Source organism: Chelmon rostratus, chromosome 4 (assembly GCF_017976325.1).
Source record: "Chelmon rostratus isolate fCheRos1 chromosome 4, fCheRos1.pri, whole genome shotgun sequence".
Taxonomy (NCBI): domain Eukaryota; kingdom Metazoa; phylum Chordata; class Actinopteri; order Chaetodontiformes; family Chaetodontidae; genus Chelmon; species Chelmon rostratus.
This window is the reverse complement of record NC_055661.1, coordinates 17005254-17022493: the sequence shown is the minus strand read 5'-3', so window position 1 is coordinate 17022493 and position 17240 is coordinate 17005254. Positions and strand designations below refer to the sequence as shown.

At 41.2% G+C, this 17240-nt stretch overlaps 3 protein-coding genes across 3 annotated transcripts; 2 read left to right on the top strand and 1 right to left on the bottom strand.

The window, feature by feature from the left end:
* The first annotated feature begins 114 nt into the window (after positions 1-114).
* On the top strand, positions 115-2844 carry mrpl47 (mitochondrial ribosomal protein L47). The gene is made up of 7 exons (XM_041934935.1): positions 115-253; positions 933-1081; positions 1197-1257; positions 1340-1436; positions 1631-1761; positions 2278-2373; positions 2517-2844. Exons 1-7 carry the CDS (start codon positions 120-122, stop codon positions 2626-2628), a joined length of 780 nt encoding a protein of 259 aa, XP_041790869.1. The 5' UTR covers positions 115-119; the 3' UTR covers positions 2629-2844.
* A 240-nt stretch (positions 2845-3084) lies between these two features.
* actl6a (actin-like 6A) lies at positions 3085-13394 on the bottom strand. The gene is made up of 14 exons (XM_041934934.1): positions 13232-13394; positions 11700-11776; positions 9618-9792; positions 7660-7760; positions 7179-7276; positions 6950-7044; positions 6106-6212; positions 5682-5771; positions 5522-5583; positions 5189-5303; positions 4991-5071; positions 4611-4706; positions 4396-4482; positions 3085-3791 (listed from the first exon to the last, which is right to left on the bottom strand). Exons 1-14 carry the CDS (start codon positions 13254-13256, stop codon positions 3711-3713), a joined length of 1290 nt encoding a protein of 429 aa, XP_041790868.1. The 5' UTR covers positions 13257-13394; the 3' UTR covers positions 3085-3710.
* Positions 13395-13469: 75 nt separating this feature from the next.
* On the top strand, positions 13470-16958 carry aldh7a1 (aldehyde dehydrogenase 7 family, member A1). Its single transcript, XM_041935665.1, has 2 exons — positions 13470-13517; positions 14949-16958. Exon 2 carries the CDS (start codon positions 14954-14956, stop codon positions 16580-16582), a length of 1629 nt encoding a protein of 542 aa, XP_041791599.1. The 5' UTR covers positions 13470-13517; positions 14949-14953; the 3' UTR covers positions 16583-16958.
* Positions 16959-17240: the final 282 nt, after the last annotated feature.

Below are 17240 nucleotides of genomic sequence, written 5' to 3'. Positions count from 1 at the left end.
TATGTGGAGATGTAACAAAAATATGCGTCAATAGCTTTAAAAAGTAAAACGATAAAAACATAGATATATTTGGTGTAGAAAAATGCATGATGGGTAATGTGGGAAGGACTACGGCAAATATGGCGGCGTCCTCAACGGCAGGACGCGTTTTGACTCTTTGCAAGCAGTTCCAAAATGCCTTCAGGATATCTTCGGCGATAAATACTCAGCGTTGTGCTGCTAATGTCACCAATTACCAGTCTCATTTTTACAGGTAAGCAGCTTTGCAGTGTGTAAAACATGACTTAAACGCGATGTTAAAATCAGCGTGTGCATAGCGGACACTGGCTGGGCTCTGCGCCTCACTGACGGTTTGTGTAGATTGTAATAATGGAGTCTTCATTTGCCAATAAAATAGCAGCATCAAGTCTTAACTGTATGGTGCCACATGCAAATGTGCGTTTGTTGAGTTTGTTGACTATGAATATGGCAGGTTTAACAGTTAAATTAACGTTTTCAGGGTGATCTTCATCGTGTTGCGTATACGTATAAAGTTGCGTGCGTATAAAGTTGTAGAAGGCTGCATTTACTGTATGTCAAGTCAGAGTCCAACACCGATTCAGTTCATAAACATTTACCTAAAGCTTTTGAATAATCTGTGGAGAAATCTCCAATTTCCAAATACCAGTACCTTTTTTATATTTTGAGTTTCCAGAACAGAATTGGATCCACACAATAGGCCTATTGGCTTTTAGGCTACTGTTTCTGGATCCTTTCACAATGTTTTGATGTGTCAGTTGATGCAGTATAAACCATACCAACCCATTTTAGGATTGGCTAAAAAACAAGTGTCTCTCTGCAGCTTGCAGAAGCAGAAACTTGTTCAGTTTCAACCCAAGTGGTGCACTCTGAGGGAAATAACGTGCTCTGTGAATTTATTTTGCGTTCTCCAGGGAAAAGGCGCCACTCGTTGCCCTGTCTTGGCACAGCCCCACCAGCTCTGTGGGTCAGTGTCGAGCCCTGCACACAACCATCAGCAGAAGAGGGCTGGGAGAGTTCTTCGACAGCCCTGAGAACTGGGGAGAGGCCACCGTGAAGTCAGGTAAAACACTAAATATTCAATGTATTTTGTTGCTGTGACACCATGGTAGCGCAAATGTGCCCACCAGGCGTGATGGCAGCATTTCACACTTATTTGCTTTGTTGTAATTTTGTAGCCGCACCATGGACTGCCAATCAACTGAGAACAAAGAACAGTGAAGATTTACACAAACTCTGGTAAGCACTGTTTAGATTACACTGGTGCTTCACGGGGTATAGACATTTATCAGCTGTGTGTAACACTGTCATTCTACCTCAGGTATGTGTTGTTGAAAGAAAAGAACATGCTTTTGACCATCGAGCAGGAGGCAAGAAGGCAACGGGTTCAGATGCCGAGTCCAGAAAGAATAAGGAAGGTTGGTATGATGCTCAAGTGACATCGCCGCCGTTACTGTAAGAAATATGAATTACATATGACAGATCAGCTTTGGGTCAGCCTTTGGCAGAGCTAGGTGGGATGGAGGGTTTGAACTTACAATATTGTGTAGTGTCGCTTTGTGTTACAGGAGAAGCCCCGAGGAAGATAAATCAAGCTGTCTTCTCTTCCCAGGTTGAGCGGTCGATGATCAGGCTGGAGACGGTGGTGAAGGAGAGAGAGACTGCGCTGCGTCTCCTGCAGACAGGACAGGAGAAAGGCAGACCGGGAACCTGGAGGAGGAACATATTTGGATACACCTACTGGTGAGGACAGAGCCTCTACACACACACACAGGACACACAGAGAAATGTAGCACTCCCAATTAACACTTTAAAGGTTCCCTGTGGAGCTGTTTTTCTATGTTTGTGTTCCAGCTTTGTTTATCATGTGCACAATGCACATTCCTGCCAATTGTTTCACACTATTCAGCTGATCTAAAGGTGGCGATAACTTGCCAAGATATGCTGCAATGAACTAAGGAAGAAAAAGACCGCAAACTAGGAAACACTGAACAGTGATGATTTTAAATACTTAAAAACTCAGCAAATGTTACGTCGAATGTTGCTAGACTCAACGCTTTTGTTAGAGTATAAGGATGCAAACAGTTAGTTTTGGTGAGTAACACTAAATGTAAACTAGGACTTAATGATATGTAAAAAAATCATAATTTGATCTCATTTCTTTGTGCAGGTGGTCTGTAATGTGGTTGTTGTAGCGCTTCGGAAAATTCAAATGCAGGAAGTGGCATCAGTCATGTGTGCATTTGTTTCCTCTCTCAGGTATCGATTCAAAGAGTACGCTATTCCCTGGAACATGAATAAAAGATACAAGCGAAAGAAGTTCTACAGTCCCGCGTTTGTCGAACCATACGTCAGGTAAGATGTGGCACACGTGCAATATTGTGCTGTTTTAGTAGATGTAAAGATGGATGTGTGGCGAGAGTTACGCCAAATTCCTGTTCGCTTACAAAAATCTAAAAGTTGTTTTTCTTTTTCTTCTCCCTACTTCTGTCTCACAGGTTGCGCATAGAGAAGCATATTCGTGAGAAGGCCAGGAAAGCCAACTTTGAAAAGCGCACTCAGGCCAAACTGAAGGAGAGGTTTCCTCTCATGAAAGTTCCCTCATCATGAAATTTCAAGCGCACGTTACAGTTGTTTTTGACCGCTGTGAGGCTGACATCTGTCCAGAGATACAAGGCCTCCACATTTTATCTGAACTCTCAATCAGCTCCTGTCATTGTCCTATGAGTGTATTTATCCAACTGTTATTTGATCCTTTAAGATAAATTATGCCACATCAATGTTTTGGTCACAGTTTTCTTACTTATTAAACACACATCATGTATTGATTCCTCTTGTTTTACTAGTTTGTGAGATGAATATTTAATGTCTGCAGATCATGTGACTGTAAAGAAGAATGTGTTAATGCAACTTAATACCATTACCTTAACTGGAAACCTGCTGTTTCATGTCAAACAATCACATGTTGGTCTTAAGCAATTAATACAAGAAACTCTCTGTAGAATTAGAATAACCATGTGCATGCAAAGAGGAGCTATTATACTTTTAACACACTCATTTAAAGAAATCATTTAACAAAAAGGACTTTATTTTTAAAAGACCATATGTAGCCAGTAACAAGCAAAGTGAAAATTAAATACAGATTTATTTGAGTTGACGCTCACACCAGTAAGCACAGGCGAGAACTGACTGGCCTTTGCCTATGATGAGCTTACACATAAGAGAAAGGCTTATGGACAAAAACTCTAAGTTTGTTCCTTCAAATACACATCACCCAAATTTGACCATGTCAGTATTCTGCAGAAACCTTGGACAACAAATTGTGTTTTTCCCCAGTATAATCATTAAGTTGACTTTGGGACCTACTTGCTGATATTTTTGAAGATGCAAGGTTTCAACAAAACACCAACAATCCTGAAGATAAGGCAACAGACTGACTTTTATGATATAAACAAAGGAACTCAAACCTTGTTTCATCATAGCGATACAGGTTACTTTGTAGACGTTTATGTTTGGGTTTTTTTCACAATGAATCCCAGACAGGCGGCATATGGACAAACTTTTTAAAAAACAAATCATACAAAACGAGCGATCATCTGTAGGTGTTCCTGAGTCCAGGTTTAGAGGTGAATGACTGATGATGAGCTTGTGGCAAAGAGTGATGGGGAGGTGGTGGTGGCTAGCCGTCAAAATCAAGGGCACTTCCTGTCCACACACTGCTTTCCTCCCTCTTCGTACTCCTGTTTGGAGATCCACATCTGCTGGAAGGTTCCCTGGAAAGCAGAAAATATGTTTAGTTTGAATACATTTGGTTTGCAAAACACTGATTGTCCTAGAATCAAATCACCAGCTCAGGGGCAGATGCATAAAACTCTGTGTAGAATCATGTCAAAAACTGAGTGCACACAAAGACAGAAATATGCACACACATTCTTTTTGTGAGATTTATAAAGTTGTGTGTCTGCCTGATTTGGTTTTATAAATCTCAAATCACTGTGGAAACTGGTGCATGTGCATGAGCTTTATTTCCACTTCCAGTTCCATAAATGGGTATAAAAACACCCATAGACATGGAAAGATCACTAACATTGAAGCATTTTCTCCAATATAAACAACCCAATCAAACCTTATCTCTGTTCATCTTTTCACCTGCAGCTATCTTTTGAAAACCGTGTGTATGCATGGTCTGAAGTATGCATGCACACATTCTCACTGCACATTCTTCCTTTATAACCACCACCACCATCGCCAGTTTACAAAGCATGGCTTTGTGCAATTACACATCTGGTTCCTGCAACGGTTGCTCTAAATTGAAGCTTGTATTTAAACACTGATATATATATTTGTGTCAAAGCCTCAGCTGCTGTGTGTCCTTACGAGGGATGCCAGGATGGAGCCTCCTATCCAGGCACTGAAGCGGCGCTCCACTGTAGTGTTGTTGGCTATCAGCTTCAGTCTCATGCTCTGCAAATCACAAACATGTCAAACTTTTTCACAGGATGGCAACAACAAGCAGCATTGGATTTTGAATTGTTCACTAAAGCTTAAGATACTGATGTTGAGTATTTGAGGAAATGGTGGCATTAACTCACCGGAGGGGTTTTCTGGGAGAGTTCTCTGTTCAGTCGGTCTGTGAAGCCCTGAATGAGCGTGTTTCCTCCGGTCACCACCACACTGCCATACAGACCCTGAGACACATTCAAAAGGTCAGCAGATGACAGTTTCTGTTTTTAAAGCGACACTGAAGATTTAACACACACACACACACACACACACACAGGCACATTCACTACCTCTTATCAAACCTAAACATATTATCTGATCAGCTCACTTAGCTAGATATCGAAGGCAAATGATCGAAGGAGCATCATTTCAATGAATAAAAGTTAAACTCAAGTGTCTCAAAAAACAGGAAACATTTCAGCAATTTCATTCAAATTGCAACCCGTGTTTAAAACATCTGGTTAATCACCGGCCGGATGTCGATGTCGCACATTCCCACGCTGGTCGTCACCACGTGGCCGACTCCCAACATGGTGTTTCCAGACAGGCCCTGAGGTGATCAGAAAAAAAAATGAGATTTCCACAAAACTAACTTGCTTTCTTACATTTAGGGCAGTATTCAGCGAGTATTTTTAACTATTTGGGCAACCTGAGCAAGCACACACACCTTTGCATTGGAGGGGTCAAACAGGCCCTCTGGGATCTTCAGCCTCTCAGCCCCAAAGTCACAGTTGTACCCATTGGGCAGCTCATAGTGAACAGTGGGCATCTGTGCAGCAACCCTGATGAAAGAGAGGAGCTAGTTTGTTAGTGTGGGATGAAACTGACATTTTAACCTTTCAGACGATGTTTTCTTTTAGCATGCAAACCTTCATAGAAGCTGAGGGTTAAAGGAAAAGGTAACAGACATCAAACTGGTTATTACTGCAAAATAAACCATGACAGGCTGATTTAAACCCTATACTCCTTCATTCATATTAGTTGCAAATAATGCTCTTACTGTTCATCATATGGCGAGTCTGACACCTGCAGTACAGATGCCTGGAAGTCCTGGATCACACACTGCAAACATTAAGAAAAAGATGTTGGCACACATTCAGCAAAACACAACACATGACAACCTGGTTCGATTTACCAGGAGTGTAAGAGCGGCTGCTTACATTACACATGTAGTTGTGCCATGAGCGGGTGACTTGAGGTAGTTTCTCCTTTTTCTTCCAGCTGGCTGGAGATCCCTCCCGCACTGAATCCTGTAATGACAAACACTGGTTGACACTGTGTGGTATGAAAGAAGATGAGAATAAGGACCAATACAGACTATAAGTACATGTTCATCCAAGAGCATTTGTAAGACATCGTCTCAGTTCAAATTTACACCAAAATCCATTTCCAGCTACCGTTTAATCCAAGTTTGCAGATAGATGACTTAAATGCCACTTGCACAAGCAGGTTTCAGGCTGGAGCAGTAAATGACAAATACTTTGACCTATTATACTTCTTTTACTTAAAATATACCACATACCACCACCTGTGAATTACTCAAATGAGATTCTTTGAAATGGGGTGTTCACACAAAGAACTTACCTTTGATGCAATCATGTAAGGGGGGATGATTTCACAACTTAATTCTTGAAAAAGCTCCCTACACTGCATGCTCATGAAGTCTCCAGCCAGGGGGGATTTGACGATTCCTGTCAGGGAAAAAGAAACAAATGACTCAAAGGAAGACAGTAAATCTCGACAATACAGCAACTACACTCTGTTTGAACTTGATACATCAGTATCACCATGATGTGCCCTTAATGACCATAATTTCTTTTGGTTTAGCAATCTCCTGAATCACTCATTTTGTTTCATTGCAGCGCCAAATTAAAAAAAAATGTAATCAGGCACCATTTACACAAAGGGATATGAATCATTAGCAATAACAAAACTGATGGTTCACTGAAAATTACTGGTGTCCAACAATAGTTCATAATAGTAGCAGAAGCTTGTAATACAGGCATGTCCAAACTATTCCATAAAGGGCCGTGTGGCTGCAGGTTTTCGTTCCAACCAAGGAGGAGCACACCAGCTTAATTAGCTGAGCTCAGTCTTCAGCTGATAACTCAGTGATCCCTTGATGTTGATTGGCTGGCCTGGTGTGCTCCTCCTTGGTTGGAACGAAAACCTGCAGCCACACGGCCCTTTATGGAATAGTTTGGACATGCCTGTTGTAATAGGACAGACTGGCAAGGCTGAGATGCAACCAGCAGATGGCACCATAAAACATAAAAGATGAGCTCAAGCATCAATGGAGGATTCGGTATTGTAACATTTACATGAACCCTTTTGGGTAATGAGTGTCCTCTCTGGTTTATATGAAGACCAAGTAAAATCTGCAGGTAAACTGTCATCTTATGATGAAGGACTTCTGATGATTGGTCACCTTGCTGCAGGACGTAGCCATCATGCACTGGAATTGCTGTGGTGTGTGTGGCCCCGCTGTCCAGGACCAATCCTGTAGACCGCCCATTGGCAAAGCTAAGATACTCACAGTGAAGGAAAGGTAATAATGCGCAGCATATAACAGATACAGCTCACTAGACTTATAAGAGAAATACTAGTCTGAGACAATGACCAGACAGTGAAGGGAAGATTTAAAAAATCAAGGATACGCTGATAGCACCGCGGATTTGCAGAGGAAGAAGGCAGGAATGTTGTAATGTTCAAACATCAGCTCTGTTAGTTTCTCTCGTTTCGCTCGCGTGTTCCACTGAAAACACAAAACAGCAAACAGGCGATTTACAACAGATTACTGTCAGCACAACACAAACTGCTACATGCTCTGCCAAATTTAGTGAGGTATCGAGAACCGGTGCCGGAAACACTCGAATCCTCGCCTCACAATGGCCCGATTTCAGCTAAAACAACAGCATCTCCAACAGCCAAAAGCTACTAGGAGTACTTAACTAACAAAGTTAATATTTTATGTATGAACGGGACTTTAAAAATACAGATTTTTAGAGGAGAATGTGCCGTAATTTCACTGTTGGCTGATAAATTCAACCTATATAAAAACTGTGTGGCCTTGGTACAATCACAGACTAAGTAGTACTAAGTAGTTCAGACATTGGCTCATGACAAATGCTAACTCACAGATGCCTCTGACATAAGCACTGGATGCAGGCTGGGTTCAGACTTGAAGTGCATCTTGTAGGTGTGATCCAAGATGGCCTGGAAACTGTCCCAGTCCTCAACTGTAAACGGGGCAGAAAAGAAAACAAGGGCAGGGCTTGTTAAATGTCAAATCACTGCTGATTTACAAGTTTTGGCAAATATACAGGTGAGAACAAAGGACTAACAAGTGTCTGTGCTTAACATGAGAAAGCCAAAGTTGAGCTGTGTTCTGAAGGTTTGTCTTTGCTTTACTTTACACGTGACTAGAGGCCTACAAAAAAAAAATCAACGTCACAAAAAAACGTATATCTTTCATCATCATTGCTGGGTCAGATGGTGGAGAAAATAGAGCGATGATGAGCTTTTTTAGATAATAATTTGAGCACCAGGCACCAATGTTCCAGGTCAGCCCTCTGAGGGAGCCTGTGGTCCCACGGTGCTGTTCTGCTGCAATTAAGATCGGTGTCACACTCGTCTCTAAATAGCCTCGAAGCCAAACTCCACTGGACCAGATTCTGATAAGCATCATCAGCTAGGTCAGTGCATCGGAGCGCTGGATTCATATCCGCTGCCGCTGATACTCATGAGGTGACAGAAATCAAACACACCTGCAAAATATAGCAGATGGAGCAGAGAATTTCAGCCTGGCTTTAAATGTTTTTGACAGAGCGGAAATGATTTGTCAATTACCTGATCGGTAAAAAGACAGGAAATGAATTGGCTACAATTTTGATGGCTGAAGTAAGTTTAAGCTATTTGAAAACCTTTCTCCATTATTTTCTTTGACATTTTATAGACTAAACTAATAACTGATTAATCAACGGAATAATCAATTAGTTTTCAACTGTTAAATCAATCACCAAGTATCCTGATCACTGGTTAATGGGTTTGAGAATTTTTTAAGGAAAAGGATTTCAGCTTCCTAAATGTGAATATTTTTTCTGGTTTCTTCACTTTTCTGTGACAGTAAACTAAATATATTTGGTTTGTGGACAAAACAAAAGTTTTGAGGATGTCATCTTGGACTTTGGGAAACACGGATCAACGTTTTCTACCATTTTCTGACATTATATAGGCCAAACAACTAATCGAGAAAATAACTGACAGATAAATCTGCAATGAAAATAATCATTTGTTGCAGCCATAAATCAAAAGATTTGTCCATAACAGAAAAAAATCAGCAGTAGCAGCCTAGATTTGTATAATAGTTGTCAAATTGAGAAACAAGTTAGTTCCAGCCAAATTTAATTGAACGGGTGTTCACAAAATTGACAGAAAATGGGGGGAAAACAAATGAGGAAATCTGAGGCTGACACTGAACATCGAGCCAAAGCATGGGACAATAATCCATCCAAGATCCAACAGTGATTTATTTTTAGTTCAACTCCAGTTCAGTACCAAGGACAGCTCTGAACGTGTGACCCATATCTGGCTTTGGATGTTCAAAACATCCATGATTTTGACAAGAACCAATCAGGACAGGAAAATAGGATCACTGTCAGGCAGAGATAGTGGGAAACCCGAGAGGGAAAGCAGTTTGCCTTCCATCAAGAGGACACTAGGCGGTCTCTAAACAATCCCATTAATATTTATGACGAACGTTTGTCTATACATCAGTCAGTGCTGTGATGAGTTCATCTACAAAGTCGGCTGTCAGACAAAAACAGCCTTTTATGGATATGGATCAAACAGGCAGGATCATGTTCATTACTGAATTTATGTCACAGACCAAGTTCACGTCTCAAAGGATTTTTGAGACAAAAAGATCCTGAAACAACTTGGTCAATCCGTTACATTTGGATTACAAACCGAACATACTGTCCTCTCAATATTTACTACAACCAAGAACATGGCAGTTAAAAACCAAACTGTTCATTGGATTTTAACACAGAGGGGCAAAGGAAAAAATAAAGAAATTGCCATGAGTCAGCACTCACTCATGCCATTCTTGAGCGGAGACATGACCTCCATGTTCTCCCTGGGTACCCTCAGCTGGTTGGTATCAATATAGTAGGTGGTGCCACTCTGCTTGCCCTTGTCACCGTCCGTCTCCATGGGCGTGCTGCCATCCTCTCGGTCAAGGGTCACACCTATAACCGTGGGGAAGTCCGCCTGAGCCGAGCCAAAACAAGACAGGACACAGTATAGGTCAAGACAGTCCCACACACTCTGGTTCACCAATAGAAATCATAAGAACTAAAATTCAGTTAAAACCGTTACAAGAAGATCAACCCCCAACCCAAACAATGAGGGAATAAATTTCCCATTGTTGTGAAACCTTCAAGGTGAGGCAATGCTCTTCTGACTTATGAAGACAAAGAGTACAACTGTTTTGAAATGTTCAAAAGTACCTGATTTCATTGTGTAATCATTTGGACTGTAATGACTAATTCAGCTTGCCCAAACAATATCTGCACATTCTAACTCAAAGCCAGAAGGAATGAAGTCGTCCAAAAGGCTTTTTCCACATCAGTGACGTTGGCTTGTCACAGTAGGAAAAGAACAGATGAACATCTCGTTATCAACAACGGCTCTGTTCGATTCAAGAGTCCCGGAAAGCCATGACACTGTGCCCGTGAGACAGCATGCACAATACCTGGACCCTGAAACTGAAGCAGCTGAATGGAATTCAGCCATCGTTAATATTAATATTTACAGCTGTGCAGTGTCAAAATGTTTTATGTGAAAAATAACAGCACTAGTTCATGTCAAACTAAAGGGAAACATTAAATGTCATAATTAGAGCCTAACAATTAGTCAACTAATCAGTTAGTCTATTGGCAGAAAATCAATTGGCAACTACTGTGGTAACTGATAATCAAGTTCAAGCTAATCTAATATGAGAAAAGTGAATATCTTTGTGCTTTGGACTGCTGGTCAACATTTGTTAAATTTTATAGACTACATCATCATCAATCAAAAAAATCTGGAATCTTGAAAATAATCGTTAGTGCTTCCCTTTTCGGAATCAATAACATGATTATGATGACATGTTTTCATAGCTACACTTTCCACAAAACCAGGAACTATCATACCAACCACAACCCCGATTCCAAAGAAACTGGGATGCTGCGTAAAACATAAATAAAAACAGGATGCAATCATTTGCAAATGCACTGTGCTTTCCGACAGCGGTTTTACAAACGGTTCCTGAGCGCATGTACTAACATCCTTTATACAATCGTGTGTTCACAAAGTGGTGAACCTCACTCCATCCTCGCTTGTGAACGACTGAGCCTTTCCAGGATGCTCCTTTCATACCCAATCATGATACTATCACCTGTTACCAATCAACCTGTTTACCTGTGGAATGTTCCAAACAGGTGTTTTTGGAGCGTTCCACAACTTTCCCAGTCTTTTCTTGTTCCTGTCCCAAATTGTTTGAAACATGTTGCTGCATCAAATTCAGAATGAACAGATATTTACAAAAATCAATGAAGCTGATGAGGTAAAACATTAAATATATTGACTTTGTACTGTTATCATTTGGGGATCACCAAAAAATCAACACTCTGTTTTACAAAGTGTCACAACTTTTTGGGAATCTAGGTTGTATTAACATCACACATTAATTAGGTCACATTGTGATGGTGTGTAAAGATGGTGTATAAGGACAACTTATTATTTTTGAAAACATTCTATGTGGTAAGATTTTGTATTGTATGGCACAAAATATACAAGTTAAATGATTCTCACTGCTACTTGACCAGGGCATCTAACGCTGTGGCATTTGCATCAGGTCAATTGTAAGTGATAGATTAATGAGAGTCTGGCCAATCAATGTCAATCTCTGACACTTCTTGTATCAAATGGATATTTACACAAAAAAGATCTCCACCTGAAGCACAGATAAATCAAAACCAAGCAAGAATTCCAGAACGATCTGAACTCAATTTATGCTGTCTGTCTCCAGGGTGACAGCCCTCATTTCTTGACATTGATGTACCCCCAGGGGGAAGATGAAGATGACAGAGGGAGAAAAGATACATAGTTAATCAGGTCATGAGTGATCCACTTACCTTGGGACAGTCTTCTCCTGCGTAGCCAGCTCTTACAGAGTATGAGCCAATGTCGAACACCAAAGCTCCCACCTCATCTGCACAAATGAAAGAAGGGTTGTGAATTTGATTTTAACTGTAAATTTAGCAATAATTCAGTTATATCTGCATTTAGTGTGCTTACATGTACATGCTTATATGCAAAAATATCCACCTTAGAGGAAGGTTATCACATTTTACTTCTTGTACAGATGCTGCACGTACTTGGAACGACTCAATAAGAGTTTATGTTAAGCCTCTAGAAGGAAAAATGGTGTTTTACTTTTTACAATGTGTTTTCCACTGAAGTGGAGTTCATATAGAGCAGTTTCTTAAACAATATTTTTCCTCTCTTCCCCCACCAAGTCCAATTGCCACGCTATACACCATCACACAAAAAGTAAACTAAACACATCGGATGTTCACACACACTAAAAAAACATCCCCTTTCTGCCTCTTCATCTGCTGATGTCAGCTTGACAAAGCTGTTCTGGTATTCTTCCAGTATTGTTCTGAATCACGATTTTTGTGATTTATCCTAGGAGAACACTTCTTAACAAAAATGACAAGCTAGGAATATGATAAAATGATGGGCCTTTATGCACCAAGAAAGTAAAGTAGATTATATGACACACTTCATGTTAATCAATTACGCCTTTAATTACACATTTATAAAGTGAAACTAACAAAATGTTACTCAGTATTGGTACAGATGCCAGACCTACAGATTTGTCCATTACCAATAGCCTACTTTAAATGGCATGCCCTTTTACAATTGAGGTGGCACTGTTATATTTCATATGGGATGGTAAATGTACTAAAATGTTACTTGAAAGACCCATTTGTCCCCTTAACTTCCATCAGTTTTCCACACAGGCTATTCTACTGGATTTGTCTGATCTGTTTCTGTAACACAATCAGTATGTTATAATGTTATGATATTGTAATAAAGGTACTTATAGTTTGCACCAGGATCCGCTGAATGTAATTGACAGAAACATTAATGTAATTTTTTACATTCTAGGGAAATTATCCACACCTGCTTATAAAGTTCTCTCTTGGATATATGAATGTCAGCAGAAAAAAGGACGGCAAAAAACAAATTCAACGTTATGTAAACGATAACTTTAACCCTTCGGGGTCAATCGCGGTTGTAAGAAAATATATTTAACGTTAACGTTATACAAACAGGATGCGTTCATGAGCTCGGCAAGCCCACTTTCATTCATTTCTTGGCCGGCTAGACTGTACCGGGGTTGGTTAACATGGCTGTGGTATAAACATACAAATCTTAACGTTAAGGTACTACACGGCGCAATTAAAGTGTTAACGAGTAAGTGTATTCATAAACGCGTGGCGATTAACAATGTTTGCAAGAATATAGCTTTAATCCACTACGGCGTTAGTCAAACGTTAGCACAGCTAGCATAGCTAGCTAACTATGAGGCTGGCTAAAGCTACAGAACGGGACAACGTGGACAACAGTTTCATTTTAATCATAAGATTGCACTCACCGCCTCCATACACTCCGCCACTCATCGTATATATTGCTCAACAGCAACTTTCTTGGTTTAAGTTATTACAGCAGAATCACAACCGCTAAACGGTTAATCACAACAAAGGAAACCTGTTAGCATGGATCAATCCAACAAAGCCAGGCGCCACACTGCGCAGAGGCGGCTGTCCAATCAGAATGTAGCACAGCATCAGTACTTCCGTTTCAGCCGTGACGAAATAGCAAAAAATAGCAAGTACTTCCGTGTACTGGACTAGACGTGGCCCTGCGAACTTCATATCAACGTGAGTGGAAAACTGATTATAACTAACGTAAACTTACTTTTAACGATTAAAAGCTGACGTGCTGACAGTGTAAGTGCACGCTTTGTGACGGCACGGTGACGTTAGGGAGTGTAAACTGCAGGACCTTCAGTCACGGTCGTTTAGACTCAGTAAGTGATCTTGGCCACCATGTCCTGCCATGCTGCAAAAGTAGCATGACTGATACCGACGTGCAGAATTTAGACTTTCAAAATGTAAACCTGTAATTATTTTTTTGGTTTGCATTCGGCGATATTGTGTTAATTGTCTTATTGCTGCGTCATGAACAAATCCGGGACTTGACAGCCTCGTGGTCGTCCAAACTTGGATTATCGACGCAAGCGCGTAACGTTGATCTGCTTGAGTAACTTCCAGGCTATATAGATGATAAATCTGAGAAGAGCTTTGGTTACAAACTCACGAATTATTTTAAATGAAACGCACACAGCTGCAAAGTTATTAGTTAAAACCAGTTACAATCATTTTTCTTACTTTTTTATGATAAGTCAATACGAGAATATCAGACATTTTTATGATTGGTCTATTAAATATTAGAAAATACGGAAGAGCCCAAGCTGACATCCTTAATTTGCTTGTCTTGTGTCACCAGCACAAAACCGAAAGAGATTTAGTTTCATTTCAAAGCAGATTAAGAAAACAGTAAATATACACATGTAAGGAGCTGGAACCACAATTTTTGCCGTTTTTGCTTAATAAAATGAATTTATTTAATTTAATGTATTTATTAATTATCAGATTATCAAAATTGTTGCTGATTAATTTTGTGTCAATCAACTAATTGTTTAATCGACTAATCGTTTCAGATGGAATAAGACTTTATGCATTCACGGAGGAGAATTCATAACAAAACACTCCTATTTTTAAACCAGCAGTCTCTGGTCAACACCTGTTGGCTGTTCACATTCCCTGTGTCACATGTTCACTGTATTCTGCATTGGAATCCAAAGCAGCTGAACTTTTTGAAGTTATTTATTAATTTTGAAATTGATGTTCATTGTTGTCCTAACAGCAGTTAGCAGAAGCAGAGCTGAAATGATCAAGTGTCTTTTTAGCTGTTTGATATAAATGTAAAGTACTCTCTGGTTCAGGCTTCTCAAATGTTCACTGTTTTGTCTTTTTAATATTATTGTAAACTGAATATCTTTGAATTTTAGACTGTCAGACAAAGCAAAACATGAAGACATCTCTTTGGGGCCAAGGAGACTGTAATGGGCTTTTTTTCTGACATTTTAGCAAATAATCAGTTACTCATTATATCAAAATCTGAAGCCCTTGACAGAACAAGCTCATCTGATCCTTGTGGCGATACTGTTCTGTCAACATTTTTTTTCTAAATGTTCCTCAAACATTTTTAAATTCCTGAAATTAATTTTTAACTTGGTTTCCTTCCAGCACTCATGCAGCGTTGCCTCACCCTGACCCTTGCCCAGCACAGCAAGCTCCTCTTGAGAAATAAATTAGTATCTGTTCACTGCAAGCAGTCAGCAGCCATGTCAGGTCTTCTCATCAACCAGCCCAAATACTCCTGGCTGAAAGAGCTGGGCCTGTCTGAGGACAACCCTGGTGTTTACAACGGGAGCTGGGGGGGCAGCGGTGAGGTCGTCACGTCGTACTGCCCCGCCAACAATGAGCCGATTGCCAGAGTAACCCAGGCAACTTTGGCAGAGTATGAAGAAACTGTCCAGAAGACGAGAGAGGCTTGGAAGATGTGGGCAGATATTCCAGCTCCCAAAAGAGGGGAGATTGTGCGGCAGATTGGAGACGCACTTAGAAAGAAGATTAAAGTCCTTGGAAGCCTGGTGTCTCTAGAAATGGGCAAGATCTACGTTGAGGGAGTGGGGGAGGTTCAGGAGTACGTTGATGTCTGTGATTATGCTGTCGGTCTGTCTAGAATGATTGGTGGGCCCATCCTGCCTTCAGAAAGACCAGGGCACGCTCTGATCGAACAGTGGAACCCAGTTGGTCTTGTCGGCATCATCACTGCCTTTAACTTCCCTGTGGCTGTCTACGGCTGGAACAATGCCATCGCTCTGACCTGCGGCAATGTCTGCCTCTGGAAAGGAGCTCCAACCACACCTCTAACAAGTGTTGCAGTTACCAAGATTGTGGCTGAGGTTCTGGAGCAGAACAACCTGCCCGGTGCTATCTGCTCCATGACCTGCGGAGGCGCCGATATCGGCACAGCCATGGCGAAGGATGAGCGCGTGGATCTGTTGTCCTTCACTGGCAGCACCCATGTCGGCAAGATGGTGGCCATGATGGTGCAGGAAAGGTTCGGCCGTAAGCTGCTGGAGCTTGGTGGAAACAATGCAATCATTGTGTTTGAGGATGCTGACCTTAATCTTGTGGTTCCCTCCGCTGTCTTTGCATCTGTGGGAACCGCTGGCCAGCGCTGCACCACAACCAGGAGGCTGATGCTGCACGAGAGTGTTCACGACACAGTGGTTGAGAGGATCACCAAGGCCTACAAACAAGTCCGCATCGGAGACCCGTGGGATCCCAGCACCCTGTATGGACCTCTGCACACCAAACAAGCTGTGGATCAGTATCTGGCAGCAATTGAGCAGGCCAAGAAGCAGGGTGGCACTCTGGTCTGCGGAGGAAAGGTGATGGACCGCCCTGGAAACTATGTGGAGCCCACCATCATCACAGGGCTGGCTCACGACGCTCCCATTGTCCACACCGAAACCTTCGTCCCCATACTGTACGTCCTCAAGTTCAAGACAGAAGAGGAGGCATTTGCCTGGAACAACGAGGTCCAGCAGGGCCTGTCCAGCAGCATCTTCACCAAAGATATGGGTCGAGTGTTCCGCTGGCTGGGGCCCAAGGGATCAGACTGCGGCATCGTGAACGTCAACATTCCTACAAGCGGAGCTGAGATCGGAGGAGCCTTTGGTGGAGAGAAACACACAGGTGGTGGAAGAGAGTCTGGCAGCGATTCGTGGAAGCAGTACATGAGGCGTTCAACCTGCACGATAAACTACAGCAAGGATCTTCCTCTGGCTCAGGGAATCAAGTTCGAGTGAAGCCCTCGATGAGCCCATAAGGACAACACTACATGATTTATTGACGTGGTGTTGGCTAGAAAGTACTAGACATTTTGTCATTGCGTTTTTGCATTCAGAAAGGTCAGTTTGAATCTCTAACAGAAAACCGATTTTTGGATCAGTTTAAACTTTCCTGTTTCACATCTCTCTGTTGGTTTGCATTAGATTTTAATCCTGGTTTTGAAATAACAGTTTGAAAATAGTTTTGTGTGAAAGGTCAAACAGTGTTCTTTGAAATGGCTTGTATGCACTTTTCTATAAGCACTTAGAAAGTGAATTTGAGTGATAACTGTACCAGATACTTTATACTGTGTAAAAAACATTAAAAAAAATAAATTGTTCCTTTATTTTGGATGAAAAACTGGAGTGGAAATTATTAATGTGTAGATTAAATCATTGCAGACTGGTCATCAAGTTTTTCAAGGTTAATAGATCACCTTTAAAACACTGGCTGTTTGTATCTGCTTTGCAGCATTAGTATACTAGATCTAGATACTAGAGGACCCTTTAAGTAAGAGTCACAGTCATTTTCAGCCAATACAACAATAGATAAAATGCATGCCAACACACAGACTTGCCCAGCCCATTCTTTATAAAACTTTATAGAGGATTAGAGGATTAGAAGAAGCAACACTAC

What these genes read in the sequence shown, in the direction of transcription:
- actl6a (XM_041934934.1), bottom strand. Translation starts at nt 13,256, where the DNA reads ATGAGTGGCGGAGTGTATGGAGGCG. An exon ending in TGCTTATGTCAGAGGCATCT is followed by an intron (nt 7,277 to 7,659) that starts GTGAGTTAGCAT and finishes TTGTGTTTTCAG; the next exon opens with TGGAACACGCGAGCGAAACG. An exon ending in AAATCCGCGGTGCTATCAGC is followed by an intron (nt 7,045 to 7,178) that starts GTATCCTTGATT and finishes TGAGTATCTTAG; the next exon opens with CTTTGCCAATGGGCGGTCTA.
- mrpl47 (XM_041934935.1), top strand. Translation starts at nt 120, where the DNA reads ATGGCGGCGTCCTCAACGGCAGGACGCGTTTTGACTCTTTGCAAGCAG. An exon ending in GAAGATTTACACAAACTCTG is followed by an intron (nt 1,258 to 1,339) that starts GTAAGCACTGTT and finishes ATTCTACCTCAG; the next exon opens with GTATGTGTTGTTGAAAGAAA. An exon ending in ATATTTGGATACACCTACTG is followed by an intron (nt 1,762 to 2,277) that starts GTGAGGACAGAG and finishes TTCCTCTCTCAG; the next exon opens with GTATCGATTCAAAGAGTACG.
- aldh7a1 (XM_041935665.1), top strand. Translation starts at nt 14,954, where the DNA reads ATGCAGCGTTGCCTCACCCTGACCCTTGCCCAGCACAGCAAGCTCCTC.